At 44.7% G+C, this 23005-nt stretch overlaps 1 protein-coding gene across 2 annotated transcripts in view; it reads left to right on the forward strand.

The window, feature by feature from the left end:
• Positions 1 to 2247: 2247 nt before the first annotated feature.
• Positions 2248 to 23005, forward strand: part of dph6 (diphthamine biosynthesis 6) — a 58698-nt gene continuing 37940 nt past the window's right edge. For both annotated transcript variants that reach the window (XM_062397501.1, XM_062397499.1), the window contains exons 1-5: positions 2248 to 2359; positions 2620 to 2711; positions 3859 to 4043; positions 16870 to 16943; positions 18134 to 18252. In XM_062397501.1, coding sequence (XP_062253485.1) covers positions 2337 to 2359; positions 2620 to 2711; positions 3859 to 4043; positions 16870 to 16943; positions 18134 to 18252 — 493 coding nt within the window. In that variant the 5' untranslated portion in view covers positions 2248 to 2336. The remainder of the gene's footprint in view (positions 2360 to 2619; positions 2712 to 3858; positions 4044 to 16869; positions 16944 to 18133; positions 18253 to 23005) is intronic.

Consider the following 23005-nt stretch of genomic DNA (forward strand, 5'->3'; position numbering starts at 1 on the left):
TAGCCCCAATCTGTTCAGAAAGATGTGTACACAATGCACTGTGCAGCAAACGTACCTGCTTTGTCATATTGTTGAAAGAAACAGGAGTGTATGTGTGTGTGTGCGTTTGTTGTGTGTGTGTGTGTGTTTGTAGTTTATTCTGGCCACTCAGCGTGCAACCTTGGCTGGCCTGTTCTGACACTCAATTTATCGTCCTGTGATTTGAGGCCTTAGTTTCTCATTACGCCCCAAACTTTTTGTGTCCTTGTGCAGCAAAAATTAGTTTGTGTGTCTGTGTAAATCACCTGTCATATGCACATGCTCCTTTAAGAAAAGGCCAAGGGTGTCATTTGATTCCTGCTGCCTCGCTTTCATATTTATGCGTCTCATATTCACGTCCATTGGCTGTGTCTCAGTTGGGCTATCCATCAACACTTTTTATTCCCGTCGCACCAACAATATGGACATAAAACGCTCTTTTACGTCAGCAAAAAACGCTGCCACAAATAAAAACGGAACAACAGCACCGCTTTATTTGTCAGGGAAATAAACGACACAAATTAAAACTGATAAGTGACTAGAATTGGCATTAGTCATATCCTATGGGCTGGGCTTTTTAATGGAAATTACCAGGGGCGGTGAAGCTGTTTCATAAAGTATAACCTGCAAAATTGGAAAACATAGGTGATATATTAATGAGTTTACAAGACTGAAGGACAACCAGACCCAGGGGGACGTGTCCTGCTCTCGCCAGCGCACCCGCACAAGGACATTTCTCAAACCAACGTGGCTGAGAAACAGTTTGAAAAATCACTCGTCCTGTCGAATGAAATGTTGTGAGATATTTATCGCACAAATTAATTTGTTTATTTATTGTTTTTAGGTTTGCCTGCCCAGTGACTGAGGGTGGATATTATTAATATCACTTTAACAGATTTAGTCTAGTTATTAAATTTAGATTTTTATTGTAGCCACATTGATGATGATGATAATATGATACATACCCATGTTGAATAAACTAGAATAAATCAATATATTAAAAGAAGAAAGGCGGAATTGATAAAAAAACAGATTAAGGTAAGAAAATAGAACACATGACATTTTGTATTTCTTCTTCAGACATCATAATCACTCTTTAGAAAAGTAACTTCAGTCAGTACTGCCTGTACAACATTGATGCTAATCTGCATCTGTAGATTTTGTCACACGTTCAGGGAGAATAAAACAAAAACAAAAAATTGAAAGCCAGGGGATGAAGAGACGTCTCTCTCAATTTTGTACACTCAAACAAAATCAGTTGCCTTTGGCCTGCTTAGGGGTAGAAGGTGAGGGAAGCACACGAAAGCAGTGCAATTATTCTGCTCTGGCACAACAACAGAGAGCAAAAAGAGCATCAAAGGCTTTTCCTCTGAGCGAAACGGGGCTCCCTCAGAGGAAAAGTGCAACCTGTGTGTGTGTGTGAATACCGGAGCGTGGACTTCTGGTCCTCTCTCCCGAGACACGAGATGGGAAGGATGCATGTCAGTGTCAGCATTACAATCACTGGGCAGAGCCACTTTGACTTCGTTTCATAATAGCAAACAGTACTGTGAAAGTAATTTTTTTCTAAATATGTGCCTTGTGCCATTATGAGAGTTGAAAAGCACGTGTAATTCTTGCTTTCAAATGTAAAACAATACATTTTATATTAAACTATTTTTCCATTTATCATGTGTAAAATGTGGTTTATTTCATATTAAATATGAAATTATTACTTTCAAGACTTTTTAATACTATTTAATCAAAATAATCACCACATGTAATGAACATGCAAAAGTGTTTCATTTAGGTTACATTTAAGAAATAAAAAAAAATACACACATGACTTCTGGGCCTGCAAAGTTTTTCGCACGTGTTCCTTAAATATACATCTTATTTTCCTCTGTAATTTTGTCTGAGTTTAATTTTCATTCATTTTTCTTGCAATTATTCATCATTATTTGGATTTTTTTTATACATTTAGCTCACTAAGTATTTCAATGATTTGTTTTGACCACTTTCTATTGAATACTTTTATGTTCTGTTTCATTACATTTTAACTTTGAACAATCTGCTTCGTCAATATCTTATTTGGTTTTGGTTTGATTATAATCAAAACCTGATATTGAGTTTGACTGAGAAAAGAGAAACTAAAGATTTGATTTTCTTTCAGGCATCTTAGAGGACGTCTCGGTGGAGAGCAGGGGTCCTTCAGCAACCCGGAAGCTCTGCTCTCCCATGCCTCACATGTTGTTATGGTGCTTTCTGCCTCCTTCTACCTGCTGCTGAGCTCTGTCACCATTAAACTGTCACTCGACTCTTAAGGGAAACGTAGGAAGATGAAAGTGGTCGCGTTGATCAGGTAGACCCTCAGTATTATCTGTAACTGGCTCAGAGATGTGGGAGTGATTCTAGTTTTGTTAGCATAGCAGTGATTCACTCTCAGTTATGGATATTCTTGTTCCCTGTTTGGAATAGAGCATCTCTATCTCTATCTCTATCTTTGCATATTAATGCTGCTGCTCCACACACACTGTGTCCCGCTGATAACTTACGGGTCTGCATGCTAATGATTCAAAGCCTTACCCTGTGTCTGAGGCTGTTTCTCATCTTGTGTTCCAGTGGGGGCAAAGACAGCTGCTACAACATGATGCAGTGTGTCGCTGCCGGCCACCGGATCGTAGCTCTGGCCAACCTGCGTCCTGCCCACACAGGTGAGGAGGAGGAGGAGGAGGAAGAGGAGGAGGAAAAGCTGCTGGGGGGTTTTAATGTGGGCCAGCCAGCTGCAAGTCTGCACACCAGGAAACTTAGAGCTGTGCAGAATCAAAGTACTGCACAAAGTTTTGTACTAGATTTATGTTTGTAGATATGCAAAACTAGATTGGGTGCATATCTACATCAATATCCAACAGTCCCCTTCAATTCACTCAGGCTGCACAGAAATAGACTCACAGACATCACTCCCCTAGATATGTCTGTTTATTTCATTAAGACATATGAATAATTTCCTGGGAAACTGGGGAAAATGAATCCAACCCCTTTGTCCTGATTTGTGCCAACACTTTATAGGTTCTTAATTGTCTTATGTCCCACCCCACCAGCAAGTTTTGCGGAAATCGGTTCAGTAGTTTAAGCGTAAACTGCTCTTTACAACACCCCATCATGTGTAGTCCACTGAGTGACTCCTCTGAAGCTACCAGGATTTTAAAGGTCTTGCTCAAAGGCTTCATGGTGATGGGAATGAGGAAGGGGCAAGTGATGCTCTCTCATTTTACCCACTCAGGTTTTGTCTGGGGGACCGAACTGGTGACCTCAGAGGCACTAGACACCGTTGCTAACTTATTGAATAGTGACATTTCTAAATAAGTAATTTGATCATGTAACATGCCAATTAAAATGAATTTGGGTATTTATCACTGACATTTTCAGTATGACAGATGTACTTTGGAGTTGATGTATTTTGATTTCAAAGTATGCACTGTATTCATTTTTTTCCCTTATGGATCTTTACACAAACTATTCAGCAGTTTTTAAACACAAGTTCCTTTAAATCTTCTTCCTCATTTCTTATATCGTTAATAAATACAGTATGTTTGGCTCTATGACTGTTGATCAAATAAAAACGAGACACAATGTTGACCTCAGCTCAAAGAATCATTGTTTGGTTCTTTAGACGGAGCAACTACTCAATTTAATTGAGAAAATAATCCTCAGATTAATCTAGAAGTTAACGTGGATTTGTATTCACCCTTAGCTTTCTCACATCCTTTGGACTTTATTAAACTCGTCATCTCTTTTCCTCAGAAATGTGATGAATGGCTTGTCATCAGACGCTCAAACCTCTTTTCATCTCTGCTGCAGATGAGTTGGACAGTTACATGTACCAGACCGTGGGACACGAGGCCATAGACCTGTATGCTGAGGCCATGGATCTGCCTCTATACAGACGCACCATCCAGGGCTCCAGCCTGGACATCAGCAGAGACTACAGGGAGACGGAGGGGGACGAGGTGGAGGACCTGTATGAGCTGCTGCGCCTCGTCAAGGTACAGAGATACAGTGATTGGATGTTCTTGACCTGAGAGTGGGTATGTGAGCAAAGTGGATGCTGCATCAAATGTGGATTTAAAAACCTCTTGATCAGCATAGCTCAGATTTTTTTATCATTGCTGTTTATTTGACTCTTTTGTATGTTACACACAGAAGCAACAAAGCAGCATGTGCCCCCCTTGCTTCTCCATCGCTGCCACCCGTTCAGTTGAAACTCAGGATCATTGGCCGTGATTCACTTCTTTGCCTTTTTTAGTAAATTATCCATCTCTCTCTCTGCCCTTATATAAGGTCTGTGTAAAGAAATTTAAAGTTTAGATCTAAAGATGTAATTTATCATTGGCTGTGTCATCCATCATTTTTTTACCTGGTTCTTTAGCGTTAGTAAAGAGACGGGTCGGGTTCGCCAAGTTCAATGATGCATCTTTAAATTATGTATCACAACAAAACTAAAAACCGAATACGCTCTTGAAGGTGCCATTTGGATAATTTGTAAGAACATCTTAGGCTCTTAGATTGCTCCTGTAATATGAATTAAATATTTTTACTAATACTTTTCTGGCATCATACTCCTTAGAGCAGCACAATCCTTGATATATAACATCATAACAGATTACATTTTTATACGCCTTTAAAATGTATATACATATATTTTCTACAAATATATACTTTTGTGTGTGCATGTGGAAAATACTGTAATTTAAAATAGAGTATATTATTATTCGCACAGACATTACTTCTTCTATAACTAAACCTACATATGTACAGAAATTATACATAAAATTAAATTCCACAGGGAAACAAAGCAAATTGTACAAATTGCATTAATCAAAAAAACAGATGTACGTTTGTGATATAAGAGACGTTCGGGGCTTTTAATCGACTGTGATTTTTATTTGGAATTGTGTTATCCCACCATGTGATTATGTGAACCCACTATCGCAATGCTTTGTTTAATATGCACCCGAGTCGTTTGATTGGCCACCGCTGACATTCGCTCCACTGCTGTTTTCAGCGAACAAGCTCTCCGAGCGCCACTAAACCTCCCATCTTGGCTAAGGTTCATGACATATGTCACACTGTTGAGATGTTTTACAAGTCACTCTCTGTGGATTCAGAGTCACTTAGTAGCCCATCAGCAGCGTCTCGAGGAGCCTCTGCTTGTCGGGCTTCATCTGGCCGCCTGTACACTAACAGTCCTTAGCACCGGCGTAAAGCTGCTCCGGAGATTAAAAAGCCAGGATGGTGCTTTTAGTCTGTCTTATTTAAGTGCGGCCTGATTCCACTTTCAAAGTGGAGTAAGTTTTTCATTTTATGTTACTCTGGGATAATGGCGTGTGCCAGTTGTATCGGTTTATGAAAGTTTTATGTGTGGAGTTGGAACGAGGTGCCCTTCAACAACCGGCTTCACAGGAAAAACTCCATTCTTTTTTTATCCCACTTGACAGAAGATCAGATGCAAAAATTAATCACGGGGTTAATAATTCATCAAATACCACTTTTGCCAGGACGCTGGAAAAAATATTCATTTGAAGCCAAATTATGTATGAGACCTCGGTGGTCCGGTGTGGCGCAGGGTGGCTGACTGACAGGCTGGAGACAACTGCATGTGTGTTTAACACACCGCTGGCACTGCCTGCCTACCTGACTGCCTGCAGCCACCTGGACACACACTTCAACAGCAGCAGCAGCAGCTCCTCTCCCTGCTGTCAGCACAAACCGGGTGTAACACTTCTTTCCCTGCTCCCGCACCCCCCCACCGCACACACGTTATAGCTCGGAGTGCAAAATTTAAGGGCTTCTTATGGGATGGAGTTTGTTGTTGAGACGGGAGTTGGCTTGACGTGGTGTAAATGAGCGAGGTGTGGGGGGTGCGTGGGTTCTTCCTGTAGGTCCGTGTGAAGACGTGTTCACCCGGAGAGGAGGGCAGCTCCAGGCTTCCTGCGTGTCCGCACACCGCTTCTGTGGCAAGGGCCAGTCAGCCCGCCTCGGGGCAATTCCCGACCTCTGCCTGCCTATCTTTGTTGTCTTCTATATAAATAAATCCCCAGCTTTACACATGCGGCTCCGTGAGGCAGCTCTCGCTTGTTTGTTTTTTCTTGTTAGTTTCCACGTTCACACGGTCAAATTTAATGGTATCGGGGGGGGGGGTCTCATAAGTATTCACAGTCAAATAGCCGACGTGTCTCCGGTGCGTGATGCAATATGCCATTTCTGCCTGTGGTCAGGGCTCTAATTGCAAAGGCCTGCTAATTTCCCATTTCCAGGGCTTCTCTGGTCTGACCTCACCAGTCAGCCGGGCCATAGATCACGGCACTTGGACTCCCATGGGGGGCTTCTCATGGGCTGGCAGACCTCCAGTCATCTCCCCGTTTACCCCCCCCTTCGCCGTCATCAGCAGACCTGCACCGTAAACAACAGGCTTCCTCTCTCGCTCGCTGAGTGATGTCGACCATAAGAATGCAACTCTCTTATCTCCGATTTCAGGTCACTGCTGCATTTCTGACTCGTTGGTTCGCTTTACAAACTTGTACCGCCTGCTCCGCATCGTGAGTGATGAGAAACTCTGGGAGATCAATGAATTCCCAGTATTTAGAAAACGTACACAATTCTGTCACAGCGTCTTAAATCTGCTCCTAAAAAGTCACGGATTACCGTCACGCTCTCTTCGTCAGGTAGTCTGAGATTACTGTTTCATATTCACAGAGAATGTTTTTCTTCTCACCATAAAAGTTTGCGGTCTTGTTGATTTGTGAAGGGAATACTAGAGGGGGGGGGTGGGGGGAGAAGGGGAAGAAGGGGAGGAAAAAAAACACTACTTTTGATAATGAGCTGTTAAATCATCCCCCCACCGAAAAAGAACAGCTTTAGCACGAAATGAATGTGTTCTGTTTGGAAAGTGTGATATTTTGAAAGATTCTTTTCTCGCAGTTTGAATTAATTAGAAGTTACAAGATTATATTTGGCAAATGACACTTGAGCATAGATGAAAGATTTTTTTTCCCCCCCTCAGATCCGGAGTTGATGAGTTTTAAGTGGATATTCTTCCCCTTCTTCCTCCTCCTCCTCCTCCTCCTCCTTTTCCTCCTACTCCTCCTTTGAAATGCAAGCAACAGACCGGTAGCCTGAGCCAACAGTGCCATCTACAGACCATTCCCAGAGCTGACGGACCGAGGCGACTCCACACTTTGGCCTCTCGCAGAATGTTTGGAGCCTTTCAGAAGATTCAAAAGGAAGAGATCATATTCTTCAGAACCATTGTTGATAGAGGAGAAAAAAAACCTCAATTATAATAGGTGGGGTGGGGGGGGTGAGCCGTCCATCCCCTGGTTAGTGGTGATAATGGCAGAATGACAATGTGGCCCTATCCTTGGCCCCCTTTTGCTCTCATCGCTGGTCGTGTCGTTTGAAGTGGGTAACCTGATAGACATGCGAGCCACGGCATCCCATCCTGCACAGCGCTGATCTTTGAACCCGCTCTTTGAGGGGGAGAAATAACTGTTTAGTCAGCGGCAGTGAGAATCTCTCCATTTTTGGGACGTCTAAGAGAATATTCCCGATGAAACGACGATGTCCTCGTTTCCTATCAGACATTTAAAGTCTGCGAGTTTATAGAATTTGTATTTAGTGCGTAGCTGAGATAAATACGTTTTTTCCCTCCAGTTCCGCACACACTGTAGGTTGTGTGTCTGCACTTGATGTGTGTGGTTGGTCTGCTCCCCTCCGCTGTGATCTGCTGTGATGTGTGATACAGATCAGCAGTGTCAGTCACCGCTGGCTGTAACGCCAGTCCCCCCGAAGGCCTGCAAAGCTCCTCATATTAGTCATATCACATCCCTCAAGTCCTTTATCCCCGTCTCTGTGCTCTGTGACCTGACACAGTGGCTCTTTATGCCCCGTGACCCTGCTCGTGTGTGTGCGGGCGAGCGCACGCCTGCGTTCCTCAAGGTCAGGTCAAACCGGGGCCTCTGTTACAGGATAACTGGCTTTTTATCTCTGCTCGCCTCGCACACCTCTGCCTCCTCGCCTCGGCCCAGTTCGCCTCCTTTCAGCACTCTGCAGCTCCCGTCCTCTTCTCTCCCGTCGGAGAAACCCGCCGTGCGCCGCCACGTGCAAGACGGGTCGAACGTTTTACAACACAAAGGCCTCGCACCTTGAAAAGCGGCACGCCCCACACGCCATGAATGCTAGCCAGTCTCCGTGAGATGCAACCGCCGCTTCAATCCCACGTGAGGGGATAGATACTATTTTAAAAAGATTGTGACGCTACTGCAGCAACTCTGCAACCTTTGATCGGATGAATAAAGACAAAGACATTTAAGCTCATTAGAGTGATGAGGAACAATAGACGATGTATCGGTGCACGCGTTCCTTCCTGCCAGCTCTAATTAGCAGCACCGTGACATCTCTGTCATACTCAGACCCGGCTTGGAGAACGATGGAAATGTTACTTTCAAATCAAATCTCCTACTCTGTAATGCATTCGACTTTGTAGAAAGAGTGTTTTTTTCATGGGAGCTGATACTGAGGATCGGTTAACACCCAAATTCTTCCCCTTCCTGTTTAATCATGCCCGTTATTTCTCCAGGAGCTGTATGGGAAAACTCTTGGTAGAAAGTGCACTGAGACCTCTGGCCTTTGTAGATGAAACACTCCCTTCTGTTGCTGTGTCTTAAAACACCACGTTTAAAGTGAGATTACACTCCTTGAACACACACACACACACACACACACACACACACACACACACACACACACACCCATCCTCAGCCACTCCATTATCGACATCAGCAGACAAGAGCGGTGCCCTGTGAGATCGCAGAGGCAGCCTGTCCACAAGTCCAAACATTCCTTTTCTTTTCTTTTTTTTTTTTCATTCTTTCCATCTCCCTCGCTCCTTCTATCTTTCGTCTGCTGGCATCTTTGTCTCCATTGTGTTGTCGTCGCACTTTCATCCGGACCCTTCAGAAGCCTGGCACGGCAATGTTGCGAGCGCCCTGATGGAGGTGCGTCCCGCTGCGAGGAAAGGAGGGAGAAGAGAGAGAGGAGAAAAATAAAGGAGAAGAGGAGGAGGACGGCTGGCAGGCAGGCAGAGGAATCTCCAGTTGAACAAGGAGCTGTGCGGTATTGATCAGGGAGCTGAGGTGTTGTGAGACACGTCGTTGAGGAGGGGTCTGAACTATAAAAGGGAGGGTAGGGCGGGGGGGGGGGGTTACAAAATCAAACACACAGCCCTTCTCTGATTACCGGGCATGGAGCTGCATTAGGCTTACATCGGGGGGGCTCAACAGGAAAATGGATTTCTTTAAAAACCTGCTTAATACATAAATCATGACCTCTGGGGTCACAGCGAGGGTTTAGGAGCTCGGATCAATAACCCGGCTAATGCCAGCTTGTTGCAGCTGGTTTGTGGCGCGGAGAGACCTCTAAATGTTGTTATTGGAAGTAGCTTACAAGCAGCCTAAGACCCGTGGATAATCACTTTGTAGAAAAGTTTGTTTTATCGCGTTTTCCACTCAAGTTCAGGGGGCCGTATTTAAATAAACATTTCAGCCCGAGCTACAGTAGAGATTCCTTCGAGCAGCTGACATTGCTCCGTGTCTCCTCCACATGCGACCGCCATTGTTATCTTTCCCCTTTGGTCTGGGCCTGTTTGTGCCGGTCGACACAGCGGCAGTGGGGCTGGGACTGCAGACCTTGTTTTGCACATGAGGAAGGATAGCATTAGCGCTGAGATAATGGCGCTGTGTATTGTTCGCCGGCCTCGTGGAAGTGGTGGGACAGGATCTATTAGATGAAGGCCCATTTCCCTCCAACTGACTCTAACGGTCCCCGCGAACATTAGATAAAGAGCGTAGCCTCAAGCCTTTGTAATTTGTTTGTATTTTTCTGCTTAATGTACTTTGCTCAATCTTGTTTAGCGATGATGGAAGCTGATAGCCTTATCTCGCCTCGCCAAGGGCATGAGCCTCTGCCACTGCTTGGTTGAACATTGTTCCAATGAAGAACGTTTATGTGTTTGTGGTTGTTTTTTTCAGATTTTTATTTTTGATGCCGGGTGGACTGAGGGTGTATCTAGAGGTTATTTGCATTTGATCTATTGTCTTTTTTATGGCTTGATGTAAATAAACTATCAAGGGAATTGTATCGTTGTCATTTCTTCCTTTTATTTGTTCTTTTCATATTAACAATTGAGGGAAATTTGTGAATCTCTTCTAGTACCGGCTCATCAAACTCACTCATTTTTATCATTGTGGGTTTCTGTTTCTAAATTGCTGATATTTACTATCATCAGAGATACATTTTTAAATCCCTCTGTGTGAAAATATATTTTTCAGTCTGCTTCCATCTGTCTTAAAAAAAATGTATAATCACATTTCAAGTACAGCTGAAAATACAAAGTCTCATTTATTAGCTGTGCGGCCTGCATCTAAAAGGACGATCCAGTGACGTAAGAAAAACACAAGTCATCCGAAATAAAAACCTTTTAGAATTTCACCAGTATCAACAGCTTAGTCAGACCCGAGCCCGTCTGCGTCAGAACAGACAGCGGAGGAATAAGTGCCAGGTCTTTCAACTCCCTGCCGTTCATCTCCTCCAAAATTAAGAGGGGGTTTTATGTTGTGTTTTGTGTTTTTTTTAACCAGTCCCCACAAGAAATACCGTTTTCCGGGGCAGGCCCCATCGCCTCCCGCAGCTAAAGTCATAACCAGCCGTAGAAAAACACTGTCTGGAGTCTGGAGAGTGGGTTAAACCAGCATCACTGCTATATTTTCTCCTAGTCTGTCTCGAAGGAGGGAGGGAGGGGGGGGGGGGGGTCTGTGATGTCTGCAGGAGCTATATGGAGGATAGAGGACAGCAGAGCCAAGAGCCTGGAACCTGACCTCACCAGAAAAACATTTACATTCTGTACTGTGTGTGTGTGTGTGTGTGTGTGTGTGTGTGCGTGTTTGTAAGTCACCGACTGTGTGTGTATACATGGACATTAGTGCATGTCTGCGCATTCACCCTGTGGAATAGGTGGTTGTTATGGACCATGAAAAGCAACTGACATGGTTTACCTCTCTGTGGCTGGAGACTCCCCCTTTGATTCTGTCCTTTTTCACTTTCTTTGGAGGCAGCTTCCTGCCTGAGACGCTCAAACGCTCTTACCTCAGCCGAGCGGGGTTGTTGCTGGGACACAGCTGGGATTAGGACTTTTGTTTCATGCCCCACAGAGAACTGTTTATTGGAACACCTTATCCTTTTTAATGGTGAGAGGTGAGGCCCTTCACGTTTGCAGGAAGCTACATGACTCTCTGTCATCCACAAAAGAAAACAAATCCCAGAACAGTTAAGTGGAGGCGCAGACTGACAATTTACAATCTAGGATCAACCATTAATGTATTAAAGAGCCAGTCATAACTAAGCTTGAGCTTGAATTGCAGCTATTCATGGACATAGAGTCCATCGATAAATGACCTTATGTCTCCCTGCTGCTTCCCAACATTTAGTTTTCCATGCGTGCTGATATGGAAAGCCTCCTTGTCCTTGGATTGCTGTAACTGGGGCTTTGTGCTTGCTTTGGCCAAGGCCCTCTCCCTCCCAGCCTGACGACTGGCTGGGTCTGTGTTTACGTAACCATATATATCTGAGAGGAAACTCGTGAAACGTTAATCTCTCTACTTTTTAACCCTGATGAATTTCTACATTTTCCAGCTGTGCGGCATGGCATATTTATGCTCAGGCTCTATCGCTGAAAACAGCTCTGTCATTGTAAATGAATCACTATCCAAGACTAAAGAGAGAGTGTGTGTGTCTGTGTGTGTCTGTGTGTGTCTGCGTGTGTCTGCGTGCGTGTGTGTGAACTTCAGGCAAAGAAACTGTACAAATACAAGCTCAGCCATAAAGAGCTGCACCAGTTCCTTTCATGGATAAAAATCCGCAGCTTCTTTTTCATTCTTCTCCAGACTGGAATCTGTGCACGTGAGCCTGTCGACTGACACATTTCTGCGGGGTTGATTGAGCTTCAGTCTCTCATCGCGTTGATGGGACAATGTCCGATGTCACATCCGCTGTTGACTGGTCACATCTGCGTCGTGGCCTCGGCGGAGGGACAATACTTTCCCCCGTTCAGCTTCCTCCCTGCCCCTTGTCGTAACGCTGACCCGCCTCATCCCTGGAAGCCGCCGGGGGCCTTTAGGTTTATGAGCAGCTGGCGTTGTGAGTAGTTTTGTTTTCCTTATTCCACCACTCTGTACGGTCGAAGATTGACACGTGGTGAGTCACCTCGCCTGCCCATCCACAAGCACAAAGGAAGAGCCCGTCTTTCAGCAGCTGCTTCAAACAGACAGGCCCCACCGATTTAAAAAAGGGGAATGTCTCTGAAAGCATTCTGGAACCGAGTTTTTGCCCGATGTTTGTTTTACAAAGACGTTCGCTAAGCCTGCGTGTCCATTTGTTGCTCTTCATTGATGGACCAGACATTTTACTCTGTGTCTCCGCCTCAGTTTGTATATATAAGCAGTATATGATATATTTGGAGCATTGGGCGTCACCTGTAACATTCTAATTGGCCTGCATCCTGTACCTTGTGCACACCTCTTCCACAACCTATCACTCCTCCACCAACTCTGGGAGTCACCTTGGAGTAGAACTGTCTGCACAGAATGATAATGAGAATGCTGATTTTAAAACAAATAAGCAGCGTCTCCTCCTGCTAAGCCCACGCTAAGCTTCCTGTCAGTTTGGCATGTCTGAGTTGTCAGGACAGCCCAACACGCCCCGGGACTATGTCCGCATTACATTAAACACAATCACTTGACCCTAGCTGGCCCTGTTCCCTGTATCACATCTACTTGAGCTGCTGCAACAACGAGGTCCCCCCCCCCTTCTCCGTGTTCCCACCATGTAGAGAAACAGGGGGAGAACAATCCCATTACATTACAACGGGGACCGGGGCTGATCTAATGGAGAGAACATTAAAACCATGTCGCGTTCAGTCACTTACTTGATGGATCCTGGAAGAGAGCGGCCGACGAGGAGGAGGAAGGAGGAAGGGATGGGACGCCGCGGGTCGAGAGGTGGCGTCGAAGTGACGGTGGGGACGCGGCGATGGAGAGAGTGTGCGACGGCATCCTCGACGCCCTTGAACAAACTGTCATTCAAACCACTTAAATTAATTTCCCCCACCTTGTCTTCTTCCCCACCTCCATGCCATCAAACACGAGGTCCTGAGCTACCTTCCAGGAGAACGTGGCTTAATAGAAAGCACATGTCAACAGCGTGGGAGCGGATACATCGAGGACTCTCTGATGGACGTACGTGGCCTTTTGTCTGTAGTAGTCGAGATCTGCCAGCTCCCGCTTCCCAGTTGACAGGAAAGGCTGGAGCAGGCATTTTGGAAACCCACCATTTTTGCAGAATGGCCCTTTGTGTTGTTAGGGTGTATAATTAAGCTCTCACTGTGGCAGCCATTGACAGAGAGCTAATGAGGGTTCTGATGTATTCCATACGAATATGAATATTGAATTTTTAATATTTTATGGCTTTCTAATTGCCGCGAATGCCGTTAATGGCTTTGACTGGTGAATATTACCCAGACTGAATGTTCGGCAACGCGTAAGTACCTTTTCAATCTGAGACGGACGGGAAAAGAAAGCTGCGTTTTCAAGTCACACTCTTTGCTTAATGGTTGTCGTGTATTCTGTGGATCTTTGGGGCAGATACATATCTTGAACGAGGGCATGTCTGTGACTGTGAATACATTTGAACCACTCTTTTCACCCGCGTACGAAGACGAATGTATATATAATTACAAAGTATATCACATACACTACCTTGATATAGAGTTTAATGGCCGTATCGTTTCTTTGTAGAGCATGTCTGCTGGCCTTAATCTTCCCCACAGCTGACATCTTAATAACTCAGCCCTCTCCATCCATTTCCACGGGAGACATCCGGATGTGGGGGAAGGATTAGTTTAATGAATTTGACAATTAGTAACAGAAGTTAATGACTGCATGGGGCTAAGTACCCTGATGGACATGGCTGGGGGGACTGAGGGCTTCCATTGCTCTGGGCCATAGATCCTCATTAATAGCTTTTCTGCCTGGAGGAGAGGACAGGGGAAGCCAGGCCAGGCCTTTGTTTAGTCTGCCTCCGATCGGGCTGCGAGGGAGTTGCGCTGTTGCTCGACGTCGTGCCAGAATTAGCACTAATCTGGGCATGAGTTAACACAGGGCCGCGGGGTCCTGGATCAGGTGAGGCTGCCTTTAATGAACCAGGGTCATTAAATGTTGAAAAAAAAAAGAAAAAGTGACACGGAGTCGAGGCAGCTCTGTCTTCGCATCTTGTGCCAAGAGTCATGAAGAAAGAGAAGTGGTTTGTGGGTCACCGGAGTCCTGATGACCTCTGCCTTGATTTATCGTTATGTTAGCTTCTTACCCGGATCGCACCTCTAATGTAGTCAAAACATCGTTTAGCCAGATAGCTCTCATAAAGATTTTATTATTATTTATTATTATACTGTGCTTCACGAGCTACCTTGTCGCTTTGTCAAGTATTCCTTCTATAAACCATTTTGAGACATTTTTCAGCCACCATAAAATCAAAGTTTGTGTTTTTAATGGCATCATGAATACACATGGAACCATTCCCATAATATCAGTCAATTCAGATTTATATGTATATATCTATGTACTTCTGCTTCGCAATAATGTACCCTACCTTTCCCACAGAGGATGAGAAAGTACGTGTAGACTTTGTAAAATCACGTCTACCGCAGCATTAGCTCCCCTCTCATTCCTGCCTGTCTCCTGGTGATTTCTATAATGGCGACAAAAATATAACCGCATCCAAAAATAATCATTTTCCGAACTATTTGCCAAAAACATCTCGTAGCAAGAGCCTACACTGAAAACAAGAGGATGTGTGAGAAATTTGTCTTGTGTTATCATTAGTGTTGGGAGCAGGCCTGGGTCGGTCGAGGCTGCATGATGTCACGTAAATACTGAACTGAACCGGTCCAAGTGCAAGTCCAGAGAGGACTCAGACAGAGCGACTAACACACAAGAGGAGGCTGGTTTCCATTGTGCTGCTGCTCTGATTCTCCTCGGTCCTGTCCGGCTTAAAGCCAAGGGACCAAACCAGTGTTGATGTAGAGCACTTTTCCAACACTCTCATTCCTATCTCTTTTCCTCTTTCTGTCTCCCCTTATTCCACTCTTTACCTCCTAATTTGCCTCTTTAGGAAGTGACAATTGCATTTAGGGAAAAGGTTATCATTGTATTAGAATAGAGTGCTGGCCCTGAGGCTTACCTAGAATTACATGACACCGCCTGCAGCCCCCTTGGGTCTGTGCTGGGCTGAAATGTTATCAGTCTGACTTAATTACTGTCACAGGGCGGAATTGACTATAATGTATATTCCAGTGTTGGACATATTGGAGAGATATTTAAGTGCGAGCGCGGAATCCGAATTCTTAAGATCTCTTGCTGATTAACTTTAGGGTCAAAGGGTTAAATTTGAGCTGTGTACTTGTCTCTTTGCTTTTAGCTTCGCCTTTATACCACACATCCTTTGCTGCAGCGTAAACACCACACACATACACGTGTGCAGCCGCACTCACACAGAGCCCATCCTTTATCTGATTAGCTGGCACGCCTACATGGAGCTGTGTGTGTGTGTGTGTGTGCGTCAGTGTGTGTGTGCGTGCGGCACAGTGCGTTGCAGCTCAGCGTCAAGCCCCAGGCAGGGCATGGATTTCATTTAGGAAAGTATCAAAGGTTTACACGCTGTTCGCTTTAATCAGCATGTTTATCAGGCAGAGAAAAATTGCAGGAAGGGACCACAGGGAGGAGGAGGGGCGGGGGGGTTATCTTAAGGACCAGTAGCCAGGGAAATTGATAATGGCTACAAGGTAATTTACTGGAGACTTGTGCATCCCACCACTGCTCCTACCCTTGCCTCTCATTCTAATTACAGCCCATGTAATGTTCTAATGAATCTGCAGGTGTGTGTCTGTAGGGGAGGGGTGTGTAGGTGGAGAAGGGGGTTGTGCACGCGTGTGTGTATGTGGCTGAGCATGCAGCTCTCGTGTCGCGTGTGCACGTGTTTGTTTGTTTGCGTCACTCTGCATCAGGCTTGTTTTTTAGCGAGGGGAGATTGAACGCGTTTCAAGGCTGTGTCAGTATCTCTCCAGTGCATAGTTGTCTCACTGTTCCTGAAATATGAATACGATATGAAAAGCAATTAGATTAGCCCTCAGCAATATTAAAGATACATGCCACTCACAGGCCCGACGCGCCGCTGATACCTGGAGTTGTCACCACGGTTCTGTCTTCCTCCCGGAGAGGATGGAAGCCACGGCTGAGACCCATTCACCTCCCACACACACTGCAAGGCAGATAAGGTCCAGGAACTGCCTTTAGTGGTTCCGGAGCCTCCAGTCACATATTTCCCCGCGCACATAAACACTCACAGAGCGTTCTTTCACACAGCCATGTACGCAACCCTCCAGGGGATATGGGCCGGGCCATAAAGGCCTTGATACGACCAGAGTGTAAACATCCCCACAGGGCTGCGGTGCGGTGGAAGGAAGAGCCGTCAGGAATCCACCGTCGTTGCCTGCGTCAGTTTTTGTGTGTATATGTTAACATGTGTTTGTGTGGTTTTGTTCGGATAACTCTTTGGGTTACCATTGTAGGTTGAGCAAAGAGTGTTTGGCCCCGTGGGACAGTGACATCATATCGCTGTAACAATGCAAGTTGCACATACTGTATAATGGAAAATGCCAAAGAAATGTTTGTGGTAAAGTCGACTCCATCGTTTTTGTGCCCACAGGAAAAGGAGGCCGTGGAGGCGGTGTCAGTGGGGGCCATTCTCTCCGATTACCAGAGGGTCCGTGTGGAAAATGTGTAAGACCAACATACATGCACATTCATGATTCCTTAAAGTGCACACACATCCACCCACTGCGTCTCAGCCCCTGAACTAACACACTGACGCAGGCTGTGGTCCACTGGAGGAAAAGAGAACATCCTCTGTAGACTTTACCTCACTGTGTGCTCCAAACACACACACACACACACACACACACACACACACACACACACACACACACAAAGACACACACACACACACACACACACACACACACACTGCGATTTGAGTCTAGCCTTGATTTTATGGTGTTGCCCTGTTTTTATGGAGCCATGATTTGAAGAAAAGTAATGAAACTTTTATTTTCTATCGAGATATAGTTGGCATTATTTCATTAATATAGAATAATGCACTTTTTCATGGAGATACAGGATTTGTATCCTTATGGTGCCGATACATGTATATTGCTCTTGTTTTTGTTTTACTCATTCTTTCATTGCGTCTACCAAGAAGGTTATGTTTTCACCCCTGTTGGTTTGTTGGTTTTGTTGGTTTGTTGGTTTGTAATCGAGATTACACAATAACAACTGGAGAAATTACCATGAAGCTCGGTGGAGGGATGTGGTTTGTTTCAGGGAAGAAGCCATGAAATGTTGGTTTGGATCTGGATCAGAAAGTGGATCCAGGCAGATATATTTTTACTTTCTTTGATATTACAAGAGTTTTTCTGTCATCAACACATTTTCACTGTTTTCCAAGTCAATATTTGATTGACCTTGATAAAAACAAATCAGGTATAAGGAGGGAACTTTGTGGTTTCGGTCCTCTCTTCTCTCCAAGTCGCACAAAAGCTTCCTTATTATTAGCAAAAAAAAATCCCTTAAACATGCAAGATACCTATAAACATTTCAAGTATTTTCTGGAGTTGCGATCTGTCTACCTACTGTGGAGGTGTGTGTCGTGTGAGTCAAACCACAGCTGAAGATCAAGTTTTTGTTTGTGTTCGTCTCCTTAAAAAACGCCACTGGCACTGGTCTGGTGGGAACATGTGCTGTGGGTCTATCAGGGTGGCAGCTTCCCTGAAAACAGAGAAGGTGCCCAGCCTTGTTGGCTTTGAAGTTCTTCTGGAGCTGGCCAATATTCGGTGTTAACCACTTTGCTTCCCCTTCTGTTTTTTCCGACCTTCCTCTCCCTCTTTTTTTTCCCCCTTTCACCTTCTCCCCAGATGTGTGCGGCTTGGTTTGCAGCCCCTGGCCTACCTGTGGCGCAGAGACCAAGAGTCCCTGCTCTCCGAGATGATATCATCTGACCTCCACGCTATCCTCATCAAAGTCGCCGCCTACGGTGAGTATTTTTTCTTTTTTTTGTCTCACTCTTTTGTGTCTCAGGCAGCTGGTGAGCAGCCCGGGGTCCCCTCCCTTCTGGTCACCCCCTTTACTTTCTCGGAAGGTGCCACGGTGGTTAAGTCGTGTTTGGCACCAGGATTGAAAAAGACAGAATTTGGATAAGTGTGTGATAGGAATAGGAGAGAGGGGAGGTGGCACCGGAGCAAAAAACGAGAGACAAGCAGAGTAAGACCCTAATCATTAATCCGTGGCTTAGCAGCGGTGTTGAGACTTGTGCCAGCGGCAAAGGTATTGAAGCAGAGAACAATATGAGAAGATAAGACGCGCCGAGGGAGGAGGCGCGAGGGAAGTGCACAGTGGTTTTGGGTAGGTAAGGGGGGGGCGGGGGCGGGGAGGAGGAGGGAGGGTTTGGCAGTTGAGAAATAATCACAGTTGATTAGCCCGAACATTAACGCAAACCTGTCAATAAGAGACACATGTCGCCATTGTGTGTGCGGAACGCTGCCGTCTCTGCGTGTGCATAGTCCCGGCTACATGGTCCGTGAAGGGAAGATTCAAATCTGGTATCTCTCATTTAGGTTTGTTCAAACTGCTTCAGCATTGAGGGAAGAGGTTACTGTGGTGTCACCTGCTCTCTACCTGCCTGTTTTGGAGCCCGAGGAGAAGAAGATCGGATTACTGCATAACAGGAGAGAGTAAAAAAAAAAAGAAAAGAGAAGACCTTTTCTCTTTCTTGTCCCTGGTACATGATGTTAAGATCCCTACCTGTATCTACTTGACAGTGCAGCTGGATCTCCTTTCGACGGTGCCAGTGAAAAATGATAATTACGGCCACAAATAGTTCTTTTTGCTCTCAAACTACTCGTGGCGATACATCATCATGCAGACGTTGTTTACGTGCCGTTAAGTGCTTGTTGTCACCTTTGGTAGCGATCAGTGGAGATGGGGTCCCCGGCTGACGGATGACCCGCAGATTCGAGCGCTGCGTCGGCAATATCCCGCGCATCTTTCAACACGGCTCAAATAACCTCTCATGGAATGCACGCGTCAGGCCATTTATCATTGGTTCTTTATTTGCCGCACCCATTTGTCATTAGTAATGGCTTCATGATTTTTAAAACCAAACTTCTCGGTAATAAATGATAGTACTTGCCACATGCTCATCAGTGGAGAGATCATGTCAGAATCCGTGTTACATGTTTTTCCGTTTCCTTCCGAGCAATTATAATTATTGTTTACCAGACAGAATTAATTCCTATTTCCAGCTAGAAGCAGATAAGATCACAGTTTGTAGTTATTAGTAATCAATCAATCATTATGCCAAATTACTCTTCTGGTATAATGTTGCGTGTGGAGAATGCTCTCCCTTGAAGACCTCAGTCACCCTGCACCTCCGCCAAGCTTTAAACACGACTATGTCTAAAAGCAAATTCTCTGCATTTTTTGGAAGATTATAATTAGAAAGGAAAATCACCTCGGGTGCCTTTGCATGTGTATCTTGGCCTCCCCTCTGTATATGTTTGTGCAAGTGTGTGTGTGTGTGTGCGTGTGTGTTTTGGCTACAGGTAAAAAGAAAAGATCTTATCAGCCCTGACTCCTCACCTGTCCCCAGGCAGTGGTAATTAGAAAGGAGAGAATTGAATAGGGGTGCAAGGAGCGCCCGGGGCACTTTAGGCAGCACTCATATAATTGCAGCTTTGGTGGATGCAGTTCTGAGCGGTGAGGTGTGCTGTTTAGGGGGAGATTGGGTGACAGAAGGGCGTACCTGGTGGCCTTTGGTGTTTGTGTGTGTGAGAGAGCCGGGGGAAGATTTCAAGGGATTTACCCGTGCAGACCTCACGAGCAGAGGGAATAACACAGGACTTCTCACGGGGCAGAGGTTAAGTCCGCCTGTGAACCCACCGCCAAAAACAGCTTATGGTATTCTGCCGGGGCATGAAAATGGGTTTCAGTGGGCGGGCGAATAGAAGGAAGTCGTTCAAGATTAATATACCTTCATTAGGTACTCAAAAGAGACAGGTGGAAATTAGCGGTGGACGGGTAAAGAGGAGGAAAAAAAAAACACTGTCTTTCTTTCTTACGGGAGGATATTTTTCCTTGATGACAAATCCCTGTGGTGAAAAGACAGCTGTCCAGATGCAGGATGATCCTCTAAGTGAATTCCACACGAAGTGTTTCGCTTTGCGCTGCTGATGGCGGGGCTCACACTTCAAAAGAGAGAAGGGAGATTTGTGTTTCTGAAGATGCCAGATTGCACGTATAGGGAAGTGAGTTCAAATCTCTGAGTCTAAGCCTTTGAATGTCATGAAAGTGCTTCTAATTAGCAAAAAAGAAAAAAGAAAAAGAAAAGCATTGTGCTCACAAGGGAGACGTATAGTTTTGTTAGGGAACTGTCTCCTTATAATGCAAAATCCCTCACGCTAACCGTGATAATTGGCAATTGCACGAGGCCCCCGATTAAATATTCATGTAATTAGTTAATTGATTGATTAGTGCAGGTGTATGTGAGGGCACAGGTTCCGCGGTTAATTGGTCCTCAGCTCCGGAGATAATTGGCATGTGTGAAATCGAGGTCCGTCCACCGGAAAACCTTTCATCGCCCCGTGATCTTCTGCCCTTCACACGAACGCAGCCTTTGTGCTGCGGGGAGGAGGATCCACGTCACACACATTCCCACCGATCACCTCAGCCACTGAAGGGACACAGGATGTAATTTAATATTTACTTAAAGCACAATTAATGTTTTATACAGATTTGACTGATTATTGTGCCATTGTTGAAGGGAACGAATGGGCGTTTCCATTGATTTTTCATTATCCACTGTTTATTAAAGAGTGTTGGAGTTGGTACATCAGGTAGATAGAAGAAGACATGTTTCCAAGATTAGAGCCCGACGATCAGGAAGCAGACTCTTTATTAAGTGTCCCTGCTAGAAGACGGGATGCAATTTACTCCTGAAATGAAGCGTGCTGTCCTCGTACCCAGGCTAAATTGACTTTTCATAATTTGAGTAAATCAATTCATATTATCTGTTGTTGTAAATTTTTGTACCTCAGTGAAGAACTGAGGCTGTTCTCACAGAGTTAAAGGAGATGACTCCTGGTGTTAATTGAACTGGGGTCTGTATGTTTAGCCTCCTGCTTATCGTTGGGCTTAGTTATTTTGTTGACTTTAAAACAACCAAATCAGAATTTAATTCCAAAGTCAAGTGGATGTGCTTATATTTGTAAAAATAATTAATATATCGGTCTACCAACAGTTCGTCTCCAAAACCTGAATATCTTCCATTTACACCCGATTTAATGAAAAGCAGCAAGTTCTCACAATGTGGAAGCTGTGATATGAATTCTGACTGAGAAGATTAGTTAAATTAATTTAAATTAATTAACTTTCCTTACTTGATTTATGGACTAATTGTTTCACATTTATTGTCACTGAATCTATTAATTGTTTCTTAAGACAGATTTAGCTTTTTTTTATTATTCCTAGTTTATTTAATTATCTTTGTTTTGTTATGTGTGTGTTCTTAATATTAAGATTAAGATGGATTTATTCGTCCCAAACACATGCACAGACATGCACAGGCACACTCATGCAGGTAGGGAAATTGAATCTCTGCTTTTGACCCATCTGGTGCATGACACACAGAGCAGTGAGCAGCCATGTACGGCGCTCGAGAGCAGATGTTGGGGGAGTAAGGTGCCTTGCTCAGGGGCACTAGACTCTTGGATTTTTGGACAGATCAATCCAGGTTCGTCTTTTTGTTGTCTCTCCGTGGAGTCGAACCAGAGCCGAACCAGAGACCTTCTCTGCCCATAGTCCAAGTTTCTGCCACTAGACCACCGCCTCTCTTTCCATGACTGGTAATGAACAGACAGAGCGATGAAAAGAACACAACAAGAAAATATTAATATAACAGGATACCTAAGGAGATGAAAGAAAGTTCCTAGAAAAACTATTTGAAGGCTGCTGCACACTAGAGGAGAACCACGGCAAATTGGAGACCTGCCCTTCTTAATGCTACCGATTGAGTCTGGGCCTCCCTCATGAAAGCTTTTTGCCAGGCGCCATAGAACAACTGAAGAAGAGGGAGATATCGCAGGTTTCTGTGAGATTTCCAGTCCATGGAATCGCTGATGTGAAATCGTTTCCTACAAAGGGCAGGTGTGTGGTCTGACGTTCTGGCCAATTCATCCACTCTGTGCGTTCTGATGATTATAAGATTAAAAATCTGTTAAATCTGTCATTATGTCTTTAACATCGTCTAGAACAGTCTTAACCTTAGTGCAGGGGTCAGAGTTGAGTTTGAGGTGTGGTAGTTGTTAAAATAAAGGTTAACATGTCCTGTTCAGTGTGGACATGTTAAGTTTCTCCCTTTTTGATTTGCTGCACCGAAAACATTTCATCTTAAAGTGATCCCTACAGATTCTGTGCCCCTTATTTCTTCTGTTCACAGACACTGAATTTCAGATAAGAGTCTGACAAATTTCACATATAACCTTAATCTTATCATCCTTTGTACGGCGCCGCCTCCTTCCCCCTCTTTCTTCCCTTCCGTTCTGCATTTCTCCATCTCTCTCTCTCTCTCTCTCTCTCTCTCCCTTTGCGAAGATTAGGTGATTGTGAACAGCCATTGTTTCGGCGCTGGGTCTTTGAGAGTTTCGTTTAAAGGCCGATGCAGCTCACCTACTGGGGAGGAGATGCTTATTTCATCCGTTTAAAGGCTAAAATGTTACACATCATGAATCCAA

The sequence above is a fragment of the Platichthys flesus genome, chromosome 10, assembly GCF_949316205.1.
Source record: "Platichthys flesus chromosome 10, fPlaFle2.1, whole genome shotgun sequence".
Lineage (NCBI taxonomy): Eukaryota > Metazoa > Chordata > Actinopteri > Pleuronectiformes > Pleuronectidae > Platichthys > Platichthys flesus.